Source organism: Podarcis cretensis (genome assembly GCF_951804945.1).
Source record: "Podarcis cretensis genome assembly, chromosome: 11".
Lineage (NCBI taxonomy): Eukaryota > Metazoa > Chordata > Lepidosauria > Squamata > Lacertidae > Podarcis > Podarcis cretensis.
The window spans coordinates 43,264,490-43,287,790 of NC_137180.1; the positions used below are offsets into that span (position 1 = coordinate 43,264,490).

At 40.6% G+C, this 23,301-nt stretch overlaps 2 protein-coding genes across 3 annotated transcripts in view; one reads left to right on the plus strand and one right to left on the minus strand.

The window, feature by feature from the left end:
* PLPP1 (phospholipid phosphatase 1) overlaps positions 1–23,301 on the plus strand; it is an 86,827-nt gene that overhangs the window by 35,914 nt on the left and 27,612 nt on the right. For both annotated transcript variants that reach the window (XM_079995102.1, XM_079995101.1), the window contains exon 3: positions 7,767–8,047. In XM_079995102.1, the coding sequence (XP_079851228.1) occupies positions 7,767–8,047 (281 nt within the window). The remainder of the gene's footprint in view (positions 1–7,766; positions 8,048–23,301) is intronic.
* On the minus strand, positions 8–21,831 carry LOC307226350 (granzyme A-like). The gene is made up of 6 exons (XM_079995116.1): positions 20,860–21,831; positions 15,230–15,383; positions 12,897–13,050; positions 11,767–12,039; positions 10,947–11,106; positions 8–505 (listed from the first exon to the last, which is right to left on the minus strand). The coding sequence occupies exons 1-6, from the start codon at positions 20,861–20,863 to the stop codon at positions 489–491; spliced, it is 762 nt and encodes a 253-aa protein (XP_079851242.1). The 5' UTR covers positions 20,864–21,831; the 3' UTR covers positions 8–488.

Sequence of the window (23,301 nt, forward strand, 5' to 3'; positions counted from 1 at the left end):
GTAAGTTTACAGCTCATTTTCCTCAATTACATTGCATTTTGAAAAGTTGTCATACCTTGTTTGCTATTGGATAACATGATGTCAAAAGAGAGCACGCTTCCTGACCTGGAAGAAAGAAGTTACAATTCCTAGTGAAAGCGAAACTGAGCAATAATACTGTAATGACATCGCTCCATGGCTAAGCATTTATTTAGAAAAAATTGCCTAATGTTAAGGTGGATTGACATTCATCTTCAGACATTGAAAAACAATGTTTATTAATGCTTTTTATCTTACTCATTTGCATGTAAAGCCTGCTCCATTCTAAAACCTCAGAGCAGCTAATGCAATATTTAAGCACCCTCTCACATATAGATACATACACTATCTACTTTAGACTCCAAATGGAAGAATTGAAAATCAGGACCCACTGCTTGCTCTTAAAAGCCAGCTGAAATAGGATACTGTAATCCTGCTGTATTTTCAAAGCATGGGTAAGGGAGGAAGTTCTAAAGTTCTGGGACATCTGGGGAAACAAAAACAGCCTCATGATAAGAACATGTTAAAACTGGATCCAACTAAAGAGAACAAAAATGAACCTTGAATATTTTGCTCTTTATTTAATATTTGATTGGTAGTCTTGAACTTGATACAAACATTTTTTATCTATGTAGCCGTCCACCCTAATTCCATAACATTTCCATTAACTAATATATCCATCCCAACCTATCTTCCTATGGCTCCACACAGGCATGAGGAGAATACAGTGGTACCTTGAGTTAAGAACTTAATTCGTTCCAGTGGTCCGTTCTTAACCTGAAGCACCACTTTAGCTAATGGGGCCTCCTGCTGCCACGCGATTTCTGTTCTCATCCTGAAGCAAACTTCTTAACTCAAGGTACTATTTCTGGGTTAGCAGAGTCTGTAACCTGAAGTGTCTGTAACCCGAGATACCACTGTAGTTTAAGCCCCCTAATGGCCCCCAAAAGACAGTTTTAGGCTGTTAGATGGTGCCCTTAGGCCAGTGGTGGCCAAACTTGGCCCTCCAACTGTTTTACAACTACAATTCCCACCACCCCTAACTACTGGTCCTGTTATCTAGGGATAATGGGAGTTTGTAGTCCAAAAACGGAGACCCAAGTTTGGCCACCACTGCCTTAGGCAGTTTGATTCTCTCTGCCTTGCCCAGGGCTACAGAGCAATAAGACAATTAAGATAAGGTGCACTTTCTGCAGGAACCTAGATGATATACAGTGGTACCTTGGGTTCCATATGCTTCAGGTTACAGAATCTGCTAACCCAGAAATAGTACCTCGGGTTAAGAACTTTGCTTCAAGATGAGAACAGAAATCGTGCTCCACTGGCGCGGCAGCAGCAGGAGGCCCCATTAGCTAAAGTGGTGCTTCAGGTTAAGAACAGTTTCAGGTTAAGAACGGACCTCCGGAACGAATTAAGTACTTAACCCGAGGTACCACTGTAGGTGCCTTCTTTCTGGGGCACCTCAATTTTACATGGTATGGATTTACCTTGTATGCTCTCCCACAGGTCCGTCCCGCCCCCCCACTCAAAAGGCCAGTTTGCCCACGGCTGGGGGTGTCAAGCCTTCTGTTGACAGCCTGCTTTCCTGATCTAAATCACTACCCAAAGCTGCTGTTCCCACTGCAGATGAAAAAATGCAGGGATAGCACTTCAACTAGTGTTCTCTACATCCCTGTAAAGCTAATATTGTTCGTGTGATTTTATTTCAGGAAAAATGGCATAGAGGAAGGGTTAAACACGCCCTCCCGAGCAATTCATGAGGGTCCTCATGGTTGCCTTTTAAAAAAAAAATGGACATCTTATCACATTTTTTACATGCCATATATGTTTGCTATAGACCAAGCTATTTCTAGTGAAGTTTTTCCTTTACTGGGAAATTGATTGTGCTATAGTTAGCTAGAATGTGGTCATTTGCTCAGGTGTACTGAGCAGTCAGTGCTAACTTGTAAAAGTAGAGTCAAAGTTGCTATTTAGACAAATTGCTAGCTTGGTTGCAACACAGATGAGAAGGTGAGTTTGTAATTCTTATTTTTCTCTCTCCCTCTCTCTCCCTGCCCCTCAGTTCAAGCAAAAATAAACTTGTCTGCAGCCTTCTTTGTTCAGAGAACTCATTTCCTTCCAGTGTCTCTAGTTATTTTTAATGCTCCCTGTTCTAAAAGCAGTTTCAACACTTTTCAGCCAAGGATGATCCTCAGTGCTCCATGGGAATGATCAAGAGTAAAGGCAGTGTCTGGTTATTTCTTGCTTATGCTAGACAATTAAAGAAACAAACCTGATGGATTTCTAGCCTTTTTTTGAAAAAAATAATGAAGCTTGAAATGTGTCACGCCCTGATGACTTGCTTCGATCCACATGTGTTGGAGGTTGAAAACCCAGAGAGAGAATATTCTATCCAGCTCTTCATTACAAGCAATTTCAGAGCCGGTGAAAAATTAAAAACCTAAAACACCTGCATAAAGCACTATAACAACAGAGCCAAGCAAATAATAGCCAAAATCATTTTTGGATGGAGGTGTGCAGCTGGTTCTGGATAGAGCTACACTCCCCCTGAAGAGTCAAGTACACCACCTGGGACTTCTCCCAGACTCACTGCCTTCTATTTAAGAAAGTACAGGTGACATTGGTGGCCAGAAGTACTTCTTACAAGCTTACTGCTGCACCTGTCAAATCCATGGATTTAGCCGCAGTGACACGTCTTGGTTATGCCCAGGCTAGATTGCTGCAATGAACTCTTGAATACTGTTTGGAAATAGCACAGAATGTGGGAGCCAAGCGTTTGGATTATATTACACCAATTCTGTTCTGGTTACAATATGAGGTAGCTTTGACTCATTCAATTGGCTGCATCTTTCAGGTATTCTAGAATGAATGATACAACTGCTAGGGCTTGCGTATACTTCACAGGCAGGTTTAGTCATTGTTTGAGGACTATCCCTGCCTGTGGGTCTGGTCTTGACCAGACGGATACTGGAATCAGCAAGAGATACCCACATGACCTGAAGGTGCTGCTGTGCAATGCCAGATCAATGATTCATAAGTCCACTGCCATACATGACTTGATTGTGGATGGAGGACTTGACCTGGCATGTGTAACAGAGACTTGGTTGGATGAAGCAGATGGGCCTGTCTTTGCCACTGCTTGTCCACCAGGTTTCTCTTAACGCACAACAAGCCAGGCCTTGTGGGCGGGGAGGGGGGGTTGCAGTGATTCTTAGGAAGTCATTAGTTTGCACCAGGCATCCTATCGAGAAGACCCAGTTCTCTGAGTGCATGTTCTGAAAGTTGGGCAATAGGGGCAGTACAGGATTCCTTTTGGTGTACCGACCTCCCCGCTGCACCAAGGATTCCCTGCCCGAGCTGCTTCAGGTTGTGGCGGATGTTCTCCTGGAGACACCTAGTTTGGTTGTCCTAGGGGATTTTAACATCCATGCCGACACGACCTTACAAGGGGCCGCTCGGGACTTTGTGGAAATTATGGCCTCCATGGGGCTGTCCCTGAATAGGTCTGGCCCAACTCATAGCCGCGGACATGCCTTGGACCTGGTGTTCACCTCTATGGATGTTGGTGATCTGACACTAAGTAAAAGCGAAACTAAAGAAGTGCCATGGTCAGATCACTTCCTGGTGCAAGTGGATTTCTCCGTGACCCTTCCCCTCTGCAGGGAGGTGGGACTGATTTGGATGGTCTGCCCCCGCCACTTAATGGATCCAAATGGTTTCCAGAGAGTGGTAGGGGATGCTTTATCCCATGTTGATGGCCTTTCAGCTGATTCCCTAGTGGCCTGCTGGAATGTGGAGTTAATCAGGGCTATTGACTGTTTGGCTCTGAAGCGGTCTCTCCGATTGCATGGAGCCTGGACAACCCCATGGTTTTCCACAGATCTGAGGGCAATGAAACAATTGCTGAGATGGCTAGAGCGCTGGTGGCGGATAACTCATTCTGAATCTGACCGGACACGGGTTAGAGCTCAATGTCGAGCTCAATGTTGAACCAGGAAGAGGGCCTTCTCGGTAGTGGCACCCACCCTGTGGAACGCCCTCCCACCAGATGTCAAAGAGAAAAACAACTACCACATTTTTAGAAGACATCTGAAGGCAGCCCTGTTTAAGGAAGCTTTCAGTATTCAATAGACTATTGCATTTTAATATTCTGTTGGAAGCCGCTCAGAGTGGCTGGGGAAACCCAGCCAGATGGGCGGGGTATAAATAATAAATTATTATTATTATTCACATAATCCCTGTAGCAGACGTTGCCAACGTAATGCCTACAAATGCCAGTGTGCTCGCCAGTACCTTCTGTGATGCCTGCAAAAGGTCTTCGTAAATATCTCCCAAACACTTTACAATGCATGACTGTGAATTCAGTTCCTGTTTGTGCTTGCTCAGTCTCTCCTGCATTGAACATGTCTTTTTAAACATGTCCACATTTTATTACATACCACCAGCTGTTTTGTCCTATGTGATGTCCCTTCAGCAGCCATTTTCTTAATGGTGCCCAGGACACTTTATCAAAATTCCAAATGGGCTTACTGGCACAAAAAGTTGGCAACCGGTATCTTACAGCCTGCTATTAAAAACTGAGAACATGAAAACATTAAGGCACCTGGCATCTTAAAGCTTTTAAGAACTGAGGCTCCAATTCTGTAGAGTCACCATTATCATTAGTATAACTTGTTGCCTTTTAAGTCCAGTATAATTAGGCTTGCCATTGGGGCTGACCTTACCATTGGGTGAGTGAGGCAACTGCCTGGGGTGGCAGGGAGTGGCGGTGAGATGTTGGAGGACAGGTGTGTGGGCCACATTCATTGTCTTCTGTTGCCTAAGCTAACCTGCTGCACTCAAGTATCATCATCACTGTTGGAGTAAAATTCAACAACCACTGGTTATTTTCTGTATATGGAACTTGCAAGGGTGCCATCCAGTCCCTGAGACAGCAAAAATACAGTGGAACCTTGGTTGGCAAACATAATCTATTCCGGAAGACCATTTGACTTCCGAAATGGTTGGCAATTTCAATGGAGAAAATTGAGAAATGTGCCTCGGAAGCTGTTCAACTTCCAAGGCGCGTTCAAAAATGGAAGCAATTACTTTCGGGTTTTCGGTGTTTGTAACCTGAGGCATTTGTAACTTGAGGTACCACTTTGTTTACTAGGATTTGTTTTAGAAAAGCTAGATCTCTGACTACCCCCTTTTTCCTTTAACAAAAGTGACATTAATACACTTTGTGTTGAGAAATGTACCAGTACCATGGTATGTGCCCTTACCAAGCAAATATTTGCTGGTTTGACATTTGTTTTCAGCCCATGACTTTAGCTTCCTTAAATCCACTAACTTACCTGAACTGCATCAGGGTATGAGCCAAATATATTAGGGAATCTGCCTGGTAAGGAGGCAAAGCTCAGAAGCCCCCTAAGATTTGAAAATAGCTATTGGTGTCCACAGTATGTGGAAGGGTAGAGATTTAACTCTTGTCATAAGTCTGCATAATTACATTGAAATTAAATGTTTATACACTACAAAACAATGGAGTGGCTCTGGTGTTAACAATTAGATAAGCACCTGCCCTGAAACTCTCTCAAGGTGGTAACCAAGCAACACCCAATAAATGTGACCAAGCACCTGAAACCAATCTCAGGTCAAGCACCTTGCCAGCTGCATTAAAGTCAGTGAGGTCATTGTATGTCATCAGTTTGAGAGGAGGCATCACCCAAGATCACATTGGAATTTCTTGGAGCAAATGTCCTAGGGCACCTCCTAAACCAGCTTCCAAGAATTCTGTCTCTGATGACTGGTATGCATGTTACTGGAAGGTCTGTATACAAATGAGTTACCCTGTGTGGCTGATGGAAGCACAGAAAGCAGCCGTGCTCAAATATATAACTGTTCTCAGGTGGGTTGTCTGGCATGTTACATAGCATATCACACCATGTTTTGCATAAATTTATCACTGAGAATGCTGATCCTGACTATTTTGTAAAGACTCTGGGAGGCCTGAGGGGCTGCTTTCTCACTGCACCAGTCAGTTTTTCTCAGTGTTGTTGTGGTTACCTTCTTGTATGAGGCCTGGAATAAGTGCTTCCATTGCTCACCCACCCCTCCGAAAGAAAGGAAAGCAAAACTGGTGAATAGCCCTGCCTTTACAGAGCCTATGGTATTCATCCAGGTCCTAGTTACACATGTAAGGTCTGTAGGATGCTCCATGTTGATGACTGAATGTGAATTCGGAGAGATCTTTTAGCCATTGGGTTTTGTGGAAAGGCTTCTTATTAACGCTAGAATCCACAGAGATTTAAGTACAAATGGAAAACATATCTTCCAGTTTATGCCCTTATAAATGCAATAAATGCTATTCTTGGGCGGTGGTGGTGTCCCCTGATACTTAAAATCAAATTCTGTGGGACAGAGGTGCTATGTGGACAACATTCTGGATGTTGGTGTATAACCCACTGTTTCCTATATTCTGTTTCAGGCTCCTAAATATTTATTTAATCATATGCTGTCTGCAAGCTTTTGGATATCTTAAAGGCCTAGTAAACATTCGTGATCCTATTGTATATGATGCCCTACTGATTCACTTGCAGCATATTGATATGTTAGTGATGGATGGCTAACCAATGTGCATATCCAACATTGCCACAGTAGGAATTGTATTCATTTTTGTAGAAGTAGATTTTTGTCATTTAGCCTTGGCTAGAGATTTTCATTAAGGGGAAAATCTTCTAACCACCTTAACTTCAGTCAGGTACTTATAGTCCATGTTGTTAGCCTCCAATTCACATAATCTCTGACATTGGCTAAACTGGCTGGGGCTGTTGGGAATTGCAGTTGAATTCCCACAGTTTCCCCATCCCTGCCTTAACTGTAAATTACCCACTCTTGTGATTCTCTAACCTTGCTTGTGGACCAACTACTGTTTAGAATTGTTTCCTATTCTCTTGTGCACAGACTTCTATTTTAAGAGGAGAAACTAAAATTAGTCCCAGTTATGAAACAACAAGCATGAATGCTTCTCATGCAACCAACTTGCTTAAATTTGAACATCACCTCCCCCATAACAGTCAAGTTACAAAGCTGTATCTTCCTGTAGATTTCCAAATCTAGCACTTTTATTATTGTTTCAGTAAAGCTTCACATCCTGGAGGAAGGATGCTCTTTCAAAATATTCCATTTTGCTGAAACATGGGAGGTTCCCATGTTAAAATCTGGCCTTTAGCAACCCTGGCAACTGTGCTCTCATCTAACCCTTTAACTTGGTTCCTGAGTTTCCAGAATGATCACGTTCTTGGCAAAGAAACTATTTCTTTTGAGTGGAAGGTTAAGAATGAGTGGAAACTTGATGAGGAATAAAATGTGCTGTGTGCTGTGGTGCTACTACTGGGTCTTTTGTGAAGTAGTGTGGGAAAGGTTGTTATCGCTGGAAAAAAAGGTGAAGGGTTGCCTTCCATTCATTCATTAAACCTTTGCTTCATAATCAAATGAGGGAAAAACAGAGGTTCCTGTTTACTTCAGTGATTTTTGGCTCAGCCATTTGAGACATCCAAATGATTTCCAGAAATTGATTGTTCTTTTTATTATTACTTAAAATTCACATAGTCAAAAATCAGATTTACCTATCCTGAAAATCAATAAAATGAACTAAGAAACCCCGCCATATTTACCCATGTACGGAGCAACTTTTATATCAGATATAACATTTTAATGGTGTTTCTTTAACTCATGTCTTTCTGGTTTCTTTTTTTCTATTTCAGATAATCATAGGAGAGGCACTTTCTGTGTATTACAACCACTTGCACTCCAATTCATTTGTGCGGAACAACTATATTGCCGCTCTTTACAAAGCCATTGGGACATTCATTTTTGGCGCAGCTATTAGCCAGTCTCTTACGGACATTGCCAAATACTCTATAGGTAGATTGAGGCCTCACTTTCTGGACATATGTGTACCAGATTGGCCACGGATCAACTGCAGTGCTGGTTACATTGAAAACTTCAAATGCCTTGGAAACAAAGCAAAGATTAATGAGGCGAGGTGAGTCTGTTAATTTAAGATATTTTGGCATGAAGACTTGTATGATGAAATTTCCTGGCAGAAGTGGAAATTCTAACTACTTTCTAAGTGGGGTACTGATCCCAGCAGAAGTGAGTTTTGTGGTGATGATGTACTTGAAGTATAGCTCAGTTTATGAACTCATATTTGTCTACTGTCAGCACGCAGAATGTATTGCTGAGGTAAGTGCTTCCATGAACGAAAAACGCATTTTCCTGAATTCATTATGTTAATTGATTTCAAATAATTACAAGCTGCTGTAGTTGCTGTTAGTCCACATATTAAGATTTCAGTGATGCAGCACTCTCAGCTGTACAAAGAGTGGGAAGCAAATCCTGTAACATTATTAAGGCTTGCATCAGTATTTTGGTCATAAGTGGTCCCTTTTGATGTAATGACATCATCAAGAGCAGGAGGGCACAGGTAAGTATAGGATAAGCTGTTACAGATCCTGATGAAGGACACTGAAGAATCATGCAGATGTTTTCATGTATCCAAGAGAACATTTTGAGTCATTTGTAGACCAGCACTGTTGTCCTCCACACTCCTAGTGCCATGTGGCAAAACAAGTTTGAAAAATGAGAGGACAGAAGTTTGGGCAGAAGATTTGTGCCAAAAGTACTTCTTTGGATTACAGTTCTTGAAACTAGAATGGAGTTGGTTATATTAAACCTGGACAATTAGGAGGTGATATGATAGCCAAATGATATGATAGCCATATTTAAGTGTTTGAAGAGGTGTCATGTAGATTGTGGAACTTTTTTTTTCTTTAGCAGGCTCAAATGAGTAGAAATGGGATTTTTACTAAGCCTCAGGAAGACTAAAGCAGAAGGTGGTGTCTACTCTTTCATTAGCAATTTTTAAGCAGAGGCTGGAAAGCCACCTATGAGTGATGCTTTGCAGCAGTTTTTTGCATTAACAAAGGGGGTATATGATCTTTGAGGTGCATTCCAACTGTATGGGAGATTTCCACCATTAGTTAAAGTTGGCCTATTGAAAGCAATAGACTTAACTTAAAAGATTGGTTTACATTAGGTAAGGCTTTGCAGTCCACAAGTCTCTGGATCCTTAGGAGGCTGTAGTCAACAACTGTAATGTCTTAGTAAATAAAGATCAACATAATTTTTAATAATAAATATTGGCTGTTGTGCTTGCCAGTAAAATGAAGTTCATTCTAAAACAGGCAAGGGTTTCATGGTATAAAACTGAATTGAAATGGTGGCAGCACATCAGTAGGGGGCTGGCAACCTGCAGGATAGCTGTGCTTGTGGGAACTGTTGGTTTCCTGTTAAACCCCAGCCAGCAGCCAAGGCATTTAAGTAGTAAAAACTTATCATTGTGTTAAATGTTTTCTTCAGGTTAGACATATAATTAAATTAGCGGAACTATATGATTAGAAAGGTATGTGTACTCATGTGCCATTAGAAAATTGAGTTTGGATTTGGAAGAATATTCTTTGACTTAACTCTCTGTCTGAATTTTAAGGATATCTCTCTCACACACACACACACAAACACACTGAAGGGAGCATGACTGGTTTGCCTGCACATGGCACCAAGTTTTGAGGGCACTGCAAGAATGACTTGGAACAGAAGGCAAGTGGTGGGGTGTGTGCTGAATACCACTGGTGAAGTTTGAAAGCCCAGAGTCCACTGCTGCACCTAATGCATACTGGCTGCAACCATTTTGTGCAGGGGTTCCGTTCCTGGCCCCCACACGCATAATCTCATTCTGCCCTGTTACGCCCCCAGTACATTCTGTCCCGTTCTGCCCTCTTCTGGGTCCAAAAGGACCCACACATTGGTGGTTGTGTGTCAGTTGGATGCACGCTGCCTGTATATATTTCATTTGATGTGAGTGTGTTATAATTAGGACTTTCAGGGAATCTGAACTGAGAGACGTAATGAGCCTTTAGAATCTTGTCTTTCTAAGGGACCTTTTGTAGCAATATTTTATATTTTAAGGGCATCATACCAGAGGAAGACTTTGAACTGATAGCTCACCTATTAACAGCAGCTTAAAAGGTGATTTGTCAAAACTGGAAAAGCTCTATGTCACCTTCAATCTTATCTAATTTGGGAGATAATTATATTGGGTCTTTTTTGGACTAGTGGTTATATATTTTGAGTGTTGTGTGCCCCAGTCACATAATGGCTGCTATTGTGGAGAAGGGATGTACGGGCAGAAAACAAAATTAGAGTGCATTCATTGTTCTCCACCCCCATCCCTGGGCAACCTCAGGTTTACCACAGGAAGTCAGCAGTTAAAGGCTTAACAACACTGTTTTTGCCAACGCCAATCCTAAACCAAAGGCTAGGCTGCCATCTTGTACAAAGACATTTATGAAGTAGCTATGTTTACCATTGCACTGTAAGTAACTATGCAGTTAATTCTTAATGAATACCCAGACATCAGCTCCTGTACAATAGGAGACATGTCCCAACTTCTTTGCAAAATTTTCGTGGTGGCCATTTGAGGAGAGGGTTCTTTCACATTCATCCATGCTTACTGTGTAAGTAGTTTCCTCTGTAGTGGAAAAACACATTTCCCCCAGCTTTATAAAAACACATGAGATCCAAATGGCATTCTTACACATGAAGGAAGCAGCTTTGCAGTGTACAATAGGGGATGTGAACCAAATGCTATTGGCTTCCAACTCTCATTAGCCCCAGCCGTCAGGGCCAGTTCACAGAAGATGGAATTTGTAGTCCATCAACACCCACAGGTTCCTCATCACTTTAAATCAGTTACATATAGGGCACTCACTACAGCTACAGAGATTAGCATAAACTAAATCACATTCTCTTTTTAAAAAGAAAGAAAAAGGAGAGGTTTAATTAATGAGTATCTGGAAAGAGAATCATAAAACCAAGTGCTCAACCTGTAAAAGGTTCTGTGATTTCTCTTATCCAGGCAAGATAGTCCTCTGTGAGAAGAGTATAGATACCAGGGTAGCGTTGATTTCCACATTCTGATTTAGCACCAAAGGAGACAATGCCTCTTTGCTTCCCATTGCATATCAAAGGGCCACCAGAGTCACCCTGGAAAAAGATTAAACGGAGACATGTTACCATTTTGAAAAATCCAGCTCTTGCATTTATTGAGTCTAAAAGAGTAGTTCAGTTCAGCATAATGTTATATGTAGTGATGCATTCAACATTCACATTTTTTAATGTCTGAAACAAATGAGAAGACTTCTATGAAACGGTTATAAGTAAAAAAATGTAATCCAACATAATCATGTCCATATTTGCCTTGAAGTGTGTTCCACTGAATTTAGTGTGGCTGGCTCTTAGTAAGTGTGGATAGGGGTGCAGCAGGACATAATAATCACATGCATATTTAATCAAAACTGTTTGCCTAACTTCAAATTTAGTTTGGAAATTCTTGAGTAGGGATCTGCTTTTTGCTTTCCTCCTATTCACGAGTTTTTGTTCATTAACTTTTAGAATTGCAACCCTAAATATACATTCCTACAAGTAAGCATCTCATAATATATTGGAACCTATTTCCGTGTAAACATGTGGATTGCACTGCAGTTTATTGTACACTTCTTTCAATATCTCATAGACACACATGTGACTTTGATTAAATACAAATTTATTTATCTGTCAAACAGTAGATAGGTAGATGGTTAAGTTCTTTAATCAGTTGATAGCTTTCTTAAGGAAGACAGAATGGGTAAATAAAAACACTCTTACCACACAAGCATCTTTTCCCCCCTTGTCATCTCCTGCACACAACATGTTACTTGTCACATACATCGAATGCTTATAGTGATTCTCATCATTGCAGACACTTCTCTGAATAACAGTGACATTAACTTCACGAAGCATAGTAGATATATTCCTGCTTTTGTTATCAGTAATTCCCCACCCAGCTACTAGACACTGTGTTCCTGCCTCAACATCATTGGAAGTGCTAGGAAGCTCAATGCATTTGACATGTCGGTCAATCTTCGCACTTTTCTCCATCTTAAAGGAATCATAAAAGGAAATAGTACTTATAAACAGAGCACAATTGAATAATCTCATTTTAGACTTCCTTTTATTTTATAGTACATTGTAAGACCTATAACATATTTGTAATATAATGTACAACATTTGTTTCTCCTAATGATTCAGTGACAAACAGCGTTACTACAGATGATCAAAGAATCAGGAATTAGCAGTTCCAAGATCAGAAATCCCTACCTGCTTAACTACACACCTGCACCTGCACAATATTACTATTATACCATATGATAATGAGTTATCTAAATGATTCAGCCTTCAGCTACTTAAAAAAAAAATCTGCAGGAGAAACCAGTCATCAGTCTCTAATGAGATGTCAGTGGCGCCCATTGGGCTTGGTAGAGCTGAGGGCTGGGAGACCAACAGTAGGTGGAGCCAATGACAAGCAGAGCCAACTAATTCTATTTTTGGATCCATCCTTATTGCTGACTTCTACAAGGGCAATATTGAGACTAAGGAGGAAGCTCTGCTTTATGCTTCTTGTAGAAGTTGCTTAAGCTCAGGCTTTGGCAAGTCTCCCAGGAAAACTCATATAACTAAGCAGGCTGAATAAGAACAGCCAGATGACGATCACTAATTTTGCCAAAGAATAACACTAACACTTTCCTATGCTTTCTAGTTGAATAACCAACTAAGGCTGTATTATGTTTCCCATTGAACTCTGTGGGGCTTACCCCTGAGTAGACATGTGCATTGATTACACTGTTGCCTATTTAAAATTTAAGGCATCCAATTCACTTGACAAGAAAGATATTTAGAAAGATAAGTATAAAATTAATTTTTTGCCCCCAGAATATTCACATTCCATTTAAAAGTACCTTCAAAAGCATAATATCATTTTCCAACGTCTTTTCATTATATTGTGGGTGACCATATCTTCCAATAATTTTAATGCGTTGTTGTTTTTTTCCAGTTAGTGAATGAGCACCAAGAAAAACTATTGCTTGTGGAATTGATTTTTTTCTTTCTTTTCTGAAAAGATAAAAAAAAAATAAAGATTTGGTCAACATTTGCTTCTAGCAAGTGCATTAATATTTGTTTTGCACTCTCCTTTGCCTTTCACAATATTCTTGAGTCTGTGTTGTCATACAGTACATTTCACACTCTGCATACTGCATACTTAGGCTGCAGTCTGAAACATACTTACTTAGGAGTAAGTCCCACTAGACACAATGGCCCTTCTGAATAAACGTGTAAGATTTTGCTGTTTTTTTAATCCATTTTGAACTTAATCGTCTATATAAATAGTACAGGATATAATACCCCATTGTTTACTGTGTGGTTGAGAAGCCAAAGTCTACTGGGCATTGCACAGAAAGGTATGAATGGAAAGCCAGTGTCTGTTTCCTGATACGGAAGACGTCGTAATATCTGAAAGACTGCCTCTTTCCCAACAGATGCCCTTGGCTGTTAAGATCAGCAGAGATTCCTCTTAGTAGTGCTGCTGCCCATGGAAGTTCAGCGGATGGCAGCCCAAAAGATGGTATTCTTTGTAGGAGACCCTAAGCCAGAGGTTTTCAACCTTTTTGAGTACATGGCTCCCTTGACCAACTACATTCTTTCTTCGGCATCCCTGTGGGGCTCAGGAGCCCAGTTATGTCACCCTTGCCTGCAGAGCTGGCAGCCTCTCATCTTTTTCCAAACACACTCCCTTGTGGAGTGTTTCCTCAGCCTCCTCCTCCCCTCTCCTTGGGAGTCCTCTGGGCAGCCACAGTTGCCGCCCCTGGTCTCTTAGCTGCTGCCCCCTGCCCCAAAGGTAGCTGCCTCCTGACACTGCCCCATAGGGGCCTGGGAAGCGCTCCCTGGCCAGCCCCACAGGCATCATTCACTGGGGGAGCTTGTAGCCAGGGCTGCTGCAATGATCAGCTGTGCAAGCCTTTGGGAGGCAGGGATGCAAGAGGGCATCAGAGGAGGAAGGGAAGGAAAGAGGGACAGAAGCCAGTGTTGCCCACAGCACCCATGGCCATCATTCAAGGCACCCCAGGATGCCACAGCACACTGGTTGAAAACCACTGCCCTAAGCTGTGGAATTCCCCCTCAAACAGAGGTGCATCTGACTCCTTCATTGAATAGCTTTGGCCTTTGAATTGACCCAAAAAGATTTTTCATCTGGGGCCCTCTTGGAATATCCTGGGGCCCCCGTTTGGAAACATTGCTCTACACCTATCAAGTTAAGACTTCTAGAAGTTAAAAACAGCTACATTCACTCTATATTTTTATACAGTAGTTCATTAAATCTTCTCCACTGTTTTAACACTATGAACTTGGGTCCATAAAAGGTTCTGTTCCCCCATCCTTGAAATCAAGCTTGAGGAACTCTGGAAAAGTTATTTGCAGGAGTTTGCTGGCTGATAAAACATCTTCACCACTTCTCTTGTAAAATAGCTGCCACAGCTTTGTACCAGTAAATTACCTACAGGTTTCAGTATATTGACTAGCACAGTAACCAAGCTGGGTGTGTGTGTCACATTTCTACTGGAATCATCTTCATCTTCCATCATAATGAAGTGTTGACTTGCACATGTGATGTGAGCCATTACAGATTAAACATCACAGATAAAGCGTACACATTGAGCTATGAGTGATCACGTTAATCTTTCAAGCACTGGAAAATCAAATTTATGTGCATGCCTTTGTGAAACAGCCACAAATACTAAGTAGTCAAGTGACATGCAATTGTGTGTCCTTTGTAAAAGTGTTAACTTCATAATAATCTGCACTGCTTTGAACTTGGGACCACAAAATGAAATGTTACCCAGATTTTCAACCCGCACTGCAATATCACATTGCACTTAAGTCACGAATCCATGATTTACTGCAGAGTGGCTAACGACCTGTGGCTTTTTGGATGTTGCTGGATTACAACTCCCATCATTACTGACTATACTGGCCATGCTGGCTGAGGCTGATGAAAGTTGGAGACCTGCAATATCTAGTCCTGAATACCACAAGTTGCCCAACCCTGATCTACTGGATTTTTTTGCCATTCTCATTTTCTTGGATCTTACAGCAGGCAGCTACTACTAGCAGCTCACACTAGGAGGCAAAGGCTGTGACCTGACAGAATAACAACTAAAGGGCTTGCCTAAAGGGCCATGCAAAACTATACCAGGAAGAACTTTGAAGAATAGACATACTTCTCTATACTTACGGAAAACAATGAGCTGCTGTTAACACCCAGTTCCTTTTAATCAAAGTACCTCCGCATAAGGATGTGTTACCTTCAACACGTATAATGAGGGCAGCCATATAAGGTCTTGAGTGTGGAACTGATTCTTTGCCCCCAATTATATCTGTAGATTGACCTAAGTAGAAATAAGACACACTAATCAAATTGTGTTATATATGCTGTGCTTCAGATTAAAGGTTAATGTAATTGTGTTAAAGCACATGCTGATAGGCACATCAATGGAATTTTATGTTGATTCAATGGCATGCTGGATATTAGGACATCAGTTAATGCTCCTGAAGCCTAATTCAAACACTTTTGGCATAGTCGCTGCTCAAAACTGCAATGGTGTGATTGCATGGGCATGCAAACATTTAAATGCTGTTCCCACAAAAGTTGATGACAGATAGCCTGCAACGTTTATGAGCCTGCATCACATCCATGCAGCGGCCCAGAAGTAATCACTCCTGTGGGATTGGGAGACCCACAATTGTAGTCAACCAACTGTTACTCAGAGTAGACCCATTGGGATTAAGTGACTGAAGTTAATTGCCATTAATTTCAATGGATCTTCTCTTGAGTAAAAACCCCAGCATGGAAAAGGGTTTTATTTTTCATCCCAACAACATGGGACTTTGGCCATATGATTGAAAATAGAACATTGACATAGAACTGATAATTCTTTTCTGTGGTGTTATACTTTCCAGATGCTATAAACAAAATGTTGGGTGGGCCCAAGTCCCATTAAAATAACAAAGATTTAGTAAATAGTAAGTACCTAAATAGCAATAGTTTACAAGGAATTTATATATGCTTAAACCTTTTTCAGTCTGCTTGTTTTCTCGTTCTCTTTTTGTCTAGCTTTACAGATGCAGCAGAATGAAGTGGGGAAAAGTGGATAATCTGTAACATTTCAGATGGAAGAGGTGATCACATTTTTTAAATCCCTCTGACATACTGTACTTCAAAAGCTCCCTGCAAGTAGAAAGCTAGCATGACAGAGGTAGTGCTAGGCTAAAACCTCTCTGCCCGATGTGCTTATTTTCTTCTTGCAGGGTAGGTTTTTCAGATAACACCCATCCCCCAGCAATTGGAAGTAGCTCTGTCCCTTCTGTCTTGAATTTATTATAGTCAATTTAATGCAGGTGCCTGGCAAAAAAATTCCATTTTCCTAGGCTTTAAGAACTGCTAAATTTTAATTTAGATTAATTATGAGTTTGCAGTCTAATTGAATGGACTCTTCCTGTTTTCCTTTGTATCCTTTATTTTATTTTTCAAAAGTATTGCACATTTATTATGCTACTTCATTAGCTGCCCTGGAAACATACATTTCTGCTGCAAGTGTGGGATATAAATTATGTAGAGAAGCAAAATAAAGTTTTGCTTTGGCAGAGCAGTCTTAACTAGTGGCTTCAAGGTACTTCCTGCCAGCCACAGTGTAAGGTGGACAGCTTCTGCAATTTTTTTTTTATTATTATTATTTTGCTGTACTAGCTCCATGCAGAGGTGCCCAAATCAGCCCTTCTCCAGAAGCTGGATCCATGGCTTGCCTAGCTCTCGCCTAGCTGCCATGACATCCCTTTTTGGAGCACACTGTTTGCAGTAGAATTGCCTCTGCCGCAACACTTTATGTGGCCATATTTGCCCCTTTCAATGCATGTTCTGAACTTACTGACATGGCAGCTTATCTGCCTGAATTTGAAATCTTTTAACAGCAGCACAGGTTCTACCTACTTGCCATTATCTGTCAGTGGTAACTCCTTCAAATAGGGAATGGCTGGACAGCCAGGTTTTGCAAACTTGACAAGAGGGAGGTAAGTCTTGTAGAATGCAGGTATTGAGGGATATCAGAAATCCCATGAATCTGAAGCCAGCCCTGTTTTCCTTACACTGAATGTGTTGCTGAGGGAAGACAAAACAGATGTAGAACTAACTTACCAGTCTGAATTTTGAAGAGAAAATAAGTCGCCGAGAAGGACAAAACCAAGAAAAGCCCCATGGTGGTGGTAACTGCTTTGAGTCCCCTTCAGAACATGTGCCTGCTATATATAGGTTGACTATCTGAAGGAAGTGAGCTGTGGGTTTTTTTTTCTTTCTCCTTTCCCCCCTCAAATTATTCTACCTTTTGCCCCTCCCCTAGCCAAGATCAATAATAGCAAAAGTATCGTGCACAGTTGTTGTTTTGTGTGTGTGTGTGTGTGTGTGTGTGTGTGTTTTTGTGTGTAGCATTGTTCCCTGGGTTATATGGACAAATAGAGAAATTTGAGAAGGTTAAGGAAAAGGCAGGCAAAAATATTATAAATTAATGGGAAAAACTGAGTCTGTGTTTCCTCTACTCCAGTAGGGGACATATAGGAATATTTGCTGACAGTATACATAAACAACTTTTATTACTCATGTTCCAATAAGGTGTTTATATTTCTGTGACCTAAAATAGCATTTATAAATAATGAGATAATATTCACATATACAGTTCTGTAAATTTTGTTTGATGTTATATTTGTGTATCCAATTACCTTATATCTGCATTTTGTTTGATTTTTCTATTGTTCATAGCATTATTTGTAATATATAAACATTTAATAATAACAAAATGGGGGAAATGGGTGGTTTCCAAGTGTAAGGGGGAAAGCAATGGGGATTCTTTCCATGTGGGTGCCACATCCATTCTGAGCATCTTGACTAAATCTTACTTATATTGAAAGCAGTACAGGTGCACAGCTAGCAATTGAAATACCATGCCAATTAAGACAAATATGTGACTTGCTGCTGTGAGTCTCAGCAGCTGTTAATTTTAGAAGTGTCTGTCCTGTGTTGCTTCACATAAACATGGGAGGCGGGGGGAAACAGCAAAGCACCTGGGTTTTTGCAGTGCCACATACTTCTACTCCTCCACCCCTCTAGACTTGGCTCCCCATTAAAGTCCTGTGAACAAGAGCTGGTTGACATCTGTTGTTGGTGAGAAGCTCATTGAAAGGTGCTAAGGGCTTTGCAAGTGTGATTTTAACGTTTTGCAACAGATGCCAAAATATCCAAGACCAGCACTGGCACTCTGCTACCGTGAACATGTAGATATGCCCACAGATGTCCAGGTAAATGAAACTTAACAGATGCTGGCATTTTAATGATTGCATTAGGTCTTCACGGACTCTGGTTCATAAGTGGTGTATGTGTGTTTTATAAGATTGTATTTACACATTATTTACAGTTGAGTTTGTCCCTAATGCAACTTTCAAAGCTGTTTCCCTCAAAGAGCACTATCCAACGAAAGTTAAGTTAAGTTAAAGTCCAGTTTTCTGTTAATAGGATAGATTTGCAGCATAGTCTGAATCATCTTTGGCCAACACTTAAGTCCTGTTCAGTAGAATTTACTCTCTAGAAAGTGCATAGGATTACAACCACATTTTTAATTCTTGTTCACTGAAATCAATGTGGAGAGTGCTTAACTGGCTGGATTGTGTCCAGAGTTACGATTCCTATGGGAGAAGCTGGATTGCTCTGTAAAAGTGAGAAGTTTTATTTGGGCTGTTTGCTTGTGCTGTTTCAGCAGCAGCTTTATGAGCTCGTTGAGTGGCCAGAATATCTTAAAATTGTTACTTAAAGTAAGAAGCTGTTTTTATATGTCCATATAACACCAACTAAATGTTGGTGTCAGTTTTCATTTTACTCAAATCATTGGTCTATATTTTTTTTTAAGTCGCTGTGAGCTAATGTGAGCTGTCTTACTGCAATTAACATACAACTTTAAACCTTACTGAAAGAGCGATTCCCACAACTGCACATAAATATGCACATCTAAATTTAAATTGCCTTTGTCTGGCCTAAGGAAGGGCACTTGGTATTTTTAAACTAAAAAAAAAAAAAAAGCGTCTAGGGAGCAAAGTAAGGTTATTTTGAAATCAGCCTTCAACAAATGTGTCAGTAAAATATAAATAGATTACATGTTAATAACATTTTCCCAGGGTTGCAGTTTACCTGATCTAAAGAAAAATAACTGTGTTGCTACCTTCAGATTCAGAACAAGTTGTCTAGCACAAGCTGCATTTAACTCCCTGTTCCCCCACGAAAGGTTCCATTAAGCTGGTTTCTCATCCGGTGTATATCTCAATATAATAAAAAATAATTTGTCATTCAAAGTGGCACTATAGTTGCTTTCTTTCTAACAGTAAGAGCAGATGGCTGAATCCAACAATGGTTGGATGAACTGTATATTTGCCTCTCTTCAATGGATCTTCCACAATACTGATAGCCTTGACTTTTTTTTAAAAAAAGTATTTTGGTTTGTTACTTTTTAATAGGGCATGTGCTGTACTTTCAAATTGGAGAAAGGCAATGTTAAAGCAATGTGTGGTAATATTTGTTAAATCGTATACTGCCTTATATTTCAGAGAAGCCATTAGTTTTCTCAAAGTCGCTTTCCAGGAGGAGAGGCAGCATATAACATATATTCAGATTAAAGCACCAAATAGTTAATTTACTAAAATATTTAAATGGCTGAAATCACTAATAAGGGTGCACCACTAAAACAGCCACTTATTTTAGCCATAGCACAATACACCCATTTGGACTGGTGGTGCATGATGGCTGTGCTTTTTCTTTCTTTCCCCCTTTTTTCTCTGTACCCATGGCAGGGAAGGGTCATGTGTGAAATGGCCATAAGCAAATGCAGGTATAAACATATATTTTTAGCATAAGGTGCCCATCTGTTCATAATGTGTCTTTTAAGTTATTACAGGAGGTAGAGCAACAAAAGTTTAACCAGGGGAAAACTTTTCTATTTGTAGGTGAGGTTAGAGTGCTAACATCAAAACTGGAAGGAAGCTAAAATAACTCTGGCGTACGTGCTACATACACTTTAAAATATTTTTAGGATTTAATATGGGATTTGTATTGCCAATTGTATACGTTTTCATAGTGGAAAATGATATGCCCCAGTTCTTTTGTAGAAAGGTCAGGTATATTAAGATGAGCATTCCTTGCTGATCCAACTTCTCAGCATAGTAACTATAACACTGAAGAAAGGCGGAGCAGCAGCACTAGACTTGACCTTGTGTACTTGTTTTTACCATGAATAGTCAGCTGGCAAACAAAAGAGCTCTGTGTGAGGGGGCACTAGTTGAAATTTACCCTACTTTTTTCTTATTTATCTTGTTGCACGTGCTTCCTAAGAAACAAACAAAAAAATCACTGGGTGACATTTAAATGTGTCAGCCCATTTGCACAATGGAATTCGGCCTGTGCCAATGACATTTCCCCTTCCTTTCCTTTCCCCTGCTGCCCCCTCCCCCCAAAAAACCCTTCATTAAAATATGTCAGTTCCTTCACATAAGGACACAGGAATCTACCTTATACTGAGTCAGGCAGTTGGTTCATCTAGTTCAGTTTTGTCTACACTAGGGGTAGCCAACATGGTGAATTATGGACTCTCCTACTTCACAGCTAACTCTTCAGTAACAAATGTTTGCTGACAGTTTCACAGGGATTCTAGCATTTTGGAAGGCTTTTATGCCACATACCTCAAAACTATCCTCTTAGATGCATGTACTTAACTTTTTGCAGGATGAAACACTGAGATTCCAAAGGATTATATTACAACAAATTTAATAACTTACCCATGCAGACTTGAGGTTACAGTGAGTAACTTGATTACGGTAAATCAAGTGGTAATGTCAGTTGCTGTATCTTACAGTGTCCTGTTCTGGGTGTCATGGATGGTTAAAGTGGTATAGATTATCTCTTGGTTCTCAGAAGTGAAATGGTAGGTTAATAACTGTCACAATTGTCAGGCACGCATATATGCTACCAAATTTGGTAGGATATTGGGTGCTGCCACTATACTGATGACACCCTGCTCTATTTCTTGTCATCTTAATCGGGTGAGGTCATGCACATTCTGGTCCAGTGTCTGGTCATTGCAATGAGTTGGACGTGGGTGTCTAAATTCAAAACTGAATCCTGATAATACAGATGCTGTGTTATCCTGGGTCCAGGAATTAAGTGTTCTTGACAGGGTTGCATTATGCCTGAAATAACATGCATATCCTGGGGGCTAGATTCCACCTTTTGACTGAAACCCTTGTGTCATAAATGGCAAGGCATGCTTATCCCCAACTATGGTTGCTGTTGGACTGAGATAGTCTGGGCACAGTAACCCATTCTCAAATAACTTTTTATTTAAATCCATTCCAATCCATCTTCAGGCCTGGCCGTGGGACTGAGAGTGAGACAGGGTGTGTGTTGCCTAGCTGCTGCTGCTTCAGCTTCTTGATCTCTCTGCAGATTTCAGTACCATGGTATCCTTCTGGAAATTGGGCACACTATGCTACAGTTGTCCTACCTAACCCACAGGCCCTTAACAGCTGGGGACCAATTTACTTGCAGGATCACCTTATTGACTGCTTTGATCTGCGGACCTGGCACTGTTTCAGGGGCCACATGTGCCACATAAAATGACTTCTGCAGTTGTAAGAAATTGATCTTATAGTGTGGGAGCAGCACCATTTTGAAACTTCCTTAGCTATTGACACTAGGCAGACACCTTTTTTCAGCACCTGCTTAAAACATTTTTGATCAGGCAAGCCTCTCCAGACATATACATGTTGACGTGTTGTAATTTTTTACTGTGAATTTTATTTTATTTTAATTTAATCTTTTAAATCTTTTAAATTACTTGTTTTAAAATGATAATTTAATATCTCTTGCAAACTACTTGGAGGTTTTATTACAGTCCGTGTGTGTGTGTGTGTGTGTGTGTGTGTGTGTGTAGTTGAAATAAAATGCTGTATATTATAGAATAATATGTATCATTAACATTTACAGGAGGAATGTAAATAGGAGAGGAATATAAAGGAAGAGGAGAGAGGAGAGGATTAACGAAAATTGAGCGGTAGGTTAGAGGTTTATTGGAAAAGAGGAAGAGCATGATGAATAGGGTGAGGAAGAACATTTCAAGTGGTGTGGAAGGAGAGCTGGGGCAGTGGGAAATGAAGAAATCCTGGGGTTTGACAAGTAGGAAAAAAATAGCAGGAATGGAATGCACTCTCTCTCTCTCTCTGTGTGTGTGTGTGTGTGTGTGTGTGTGTAAAATCTTCTCCTGAGTCTTATATACTTGAATAACTCAAAATGTAATTCTGGAGGTTTTCAGAAAAAGAAGCTGGGGTATGGCTAGGGCCCTATCAAACTAGGCAGCCAGGGAGTCCTTTGGAGCCAGGGAACTGAGCTGTGCTGGGAAGCCTGGGTGGGGGCCAGCATTCAGCAGGCAGCTGGAGTCAGCCAGGAGTTTCATTGCTCAGCCATGTTCTCTCTGGCTCTGCTCCCCGGCCTGATTGCCAATCTCTGCAATGACCTTTGCTCGTGTGCTGCTTACACGCCAGTGTGTGCTAATGCTGCAGTTTGGTTTCCAGCTTGGAACCACTTGTGCTGCTTGCACGAAATGCCTCTGCTACTTCATTGTTTAAGAGAGATGATCTTGTCCAGCCTCCTTGAACTGCACAAGAGATTAACTCTCCTTTTGGTTTAAATCCAAGTCTCTTCTAGGGGAAAATGTGTTTGATTATCCATCTCTTCATCGAGTTAGGAAAATGTCCTTTTCCATTAAGTCTCTTGCCTCATTTTGGCTAGTTTGACTATTCATAGGTCTCGCCTAATCCCCTCCCCCCTCCAAATCATTCAAAGCTGTCTTTCTTGCTTTTAATTCCAACTAATGTTACTTTTAGTAATTACTTATGGGTTAAAACTCCATTTACAAAGAACAGTTTGAGATTATTTAAATTAAAGCTGAACTCTAACAATTTGCAAACTGACTGATTATAGATAGATAGATAGATAGATCCGTGTGTGTGTGTGTGTATGTGTGTGTGTGTTGCTTCTACCTATGTGTATTATTGCTGCTGCTGCTGTCCCACCTTTTAAATCTAAATTTCAGCTTAAATTCATTTGGATGTTTTTATTTATTTAGGGTGATTAATGTTAAACTGACTGTTCCAGTTTTAAACATGGACAAAATGTACATATTCAAAATAAAATTAACATGTAGTTGCATATATGGAAAAAGT

What these genes read in the sequence shown, in the direction of transcription:
- LOC307226350 (XM_079995116.1), bottom strand. An exon ending in ATGATATTATGCTTTTGAAG is followed by an intron (nt 12,040 to 12,896) that starts GTACTTTTAAAT and finishes GATTCCTTTAAG; the next exon opens with ATGGAGAAAAGTGCGAAGAT. An exon ending in GGGGAAAAGATGCTTGTGTG is followed by an intron (nt 11,107 to 11,766) that starts GTAAGAGTGTTT and finishes ATCTTTTTCCAG; the next exon opens with GGTGACTCTGGTGGCCCTTT.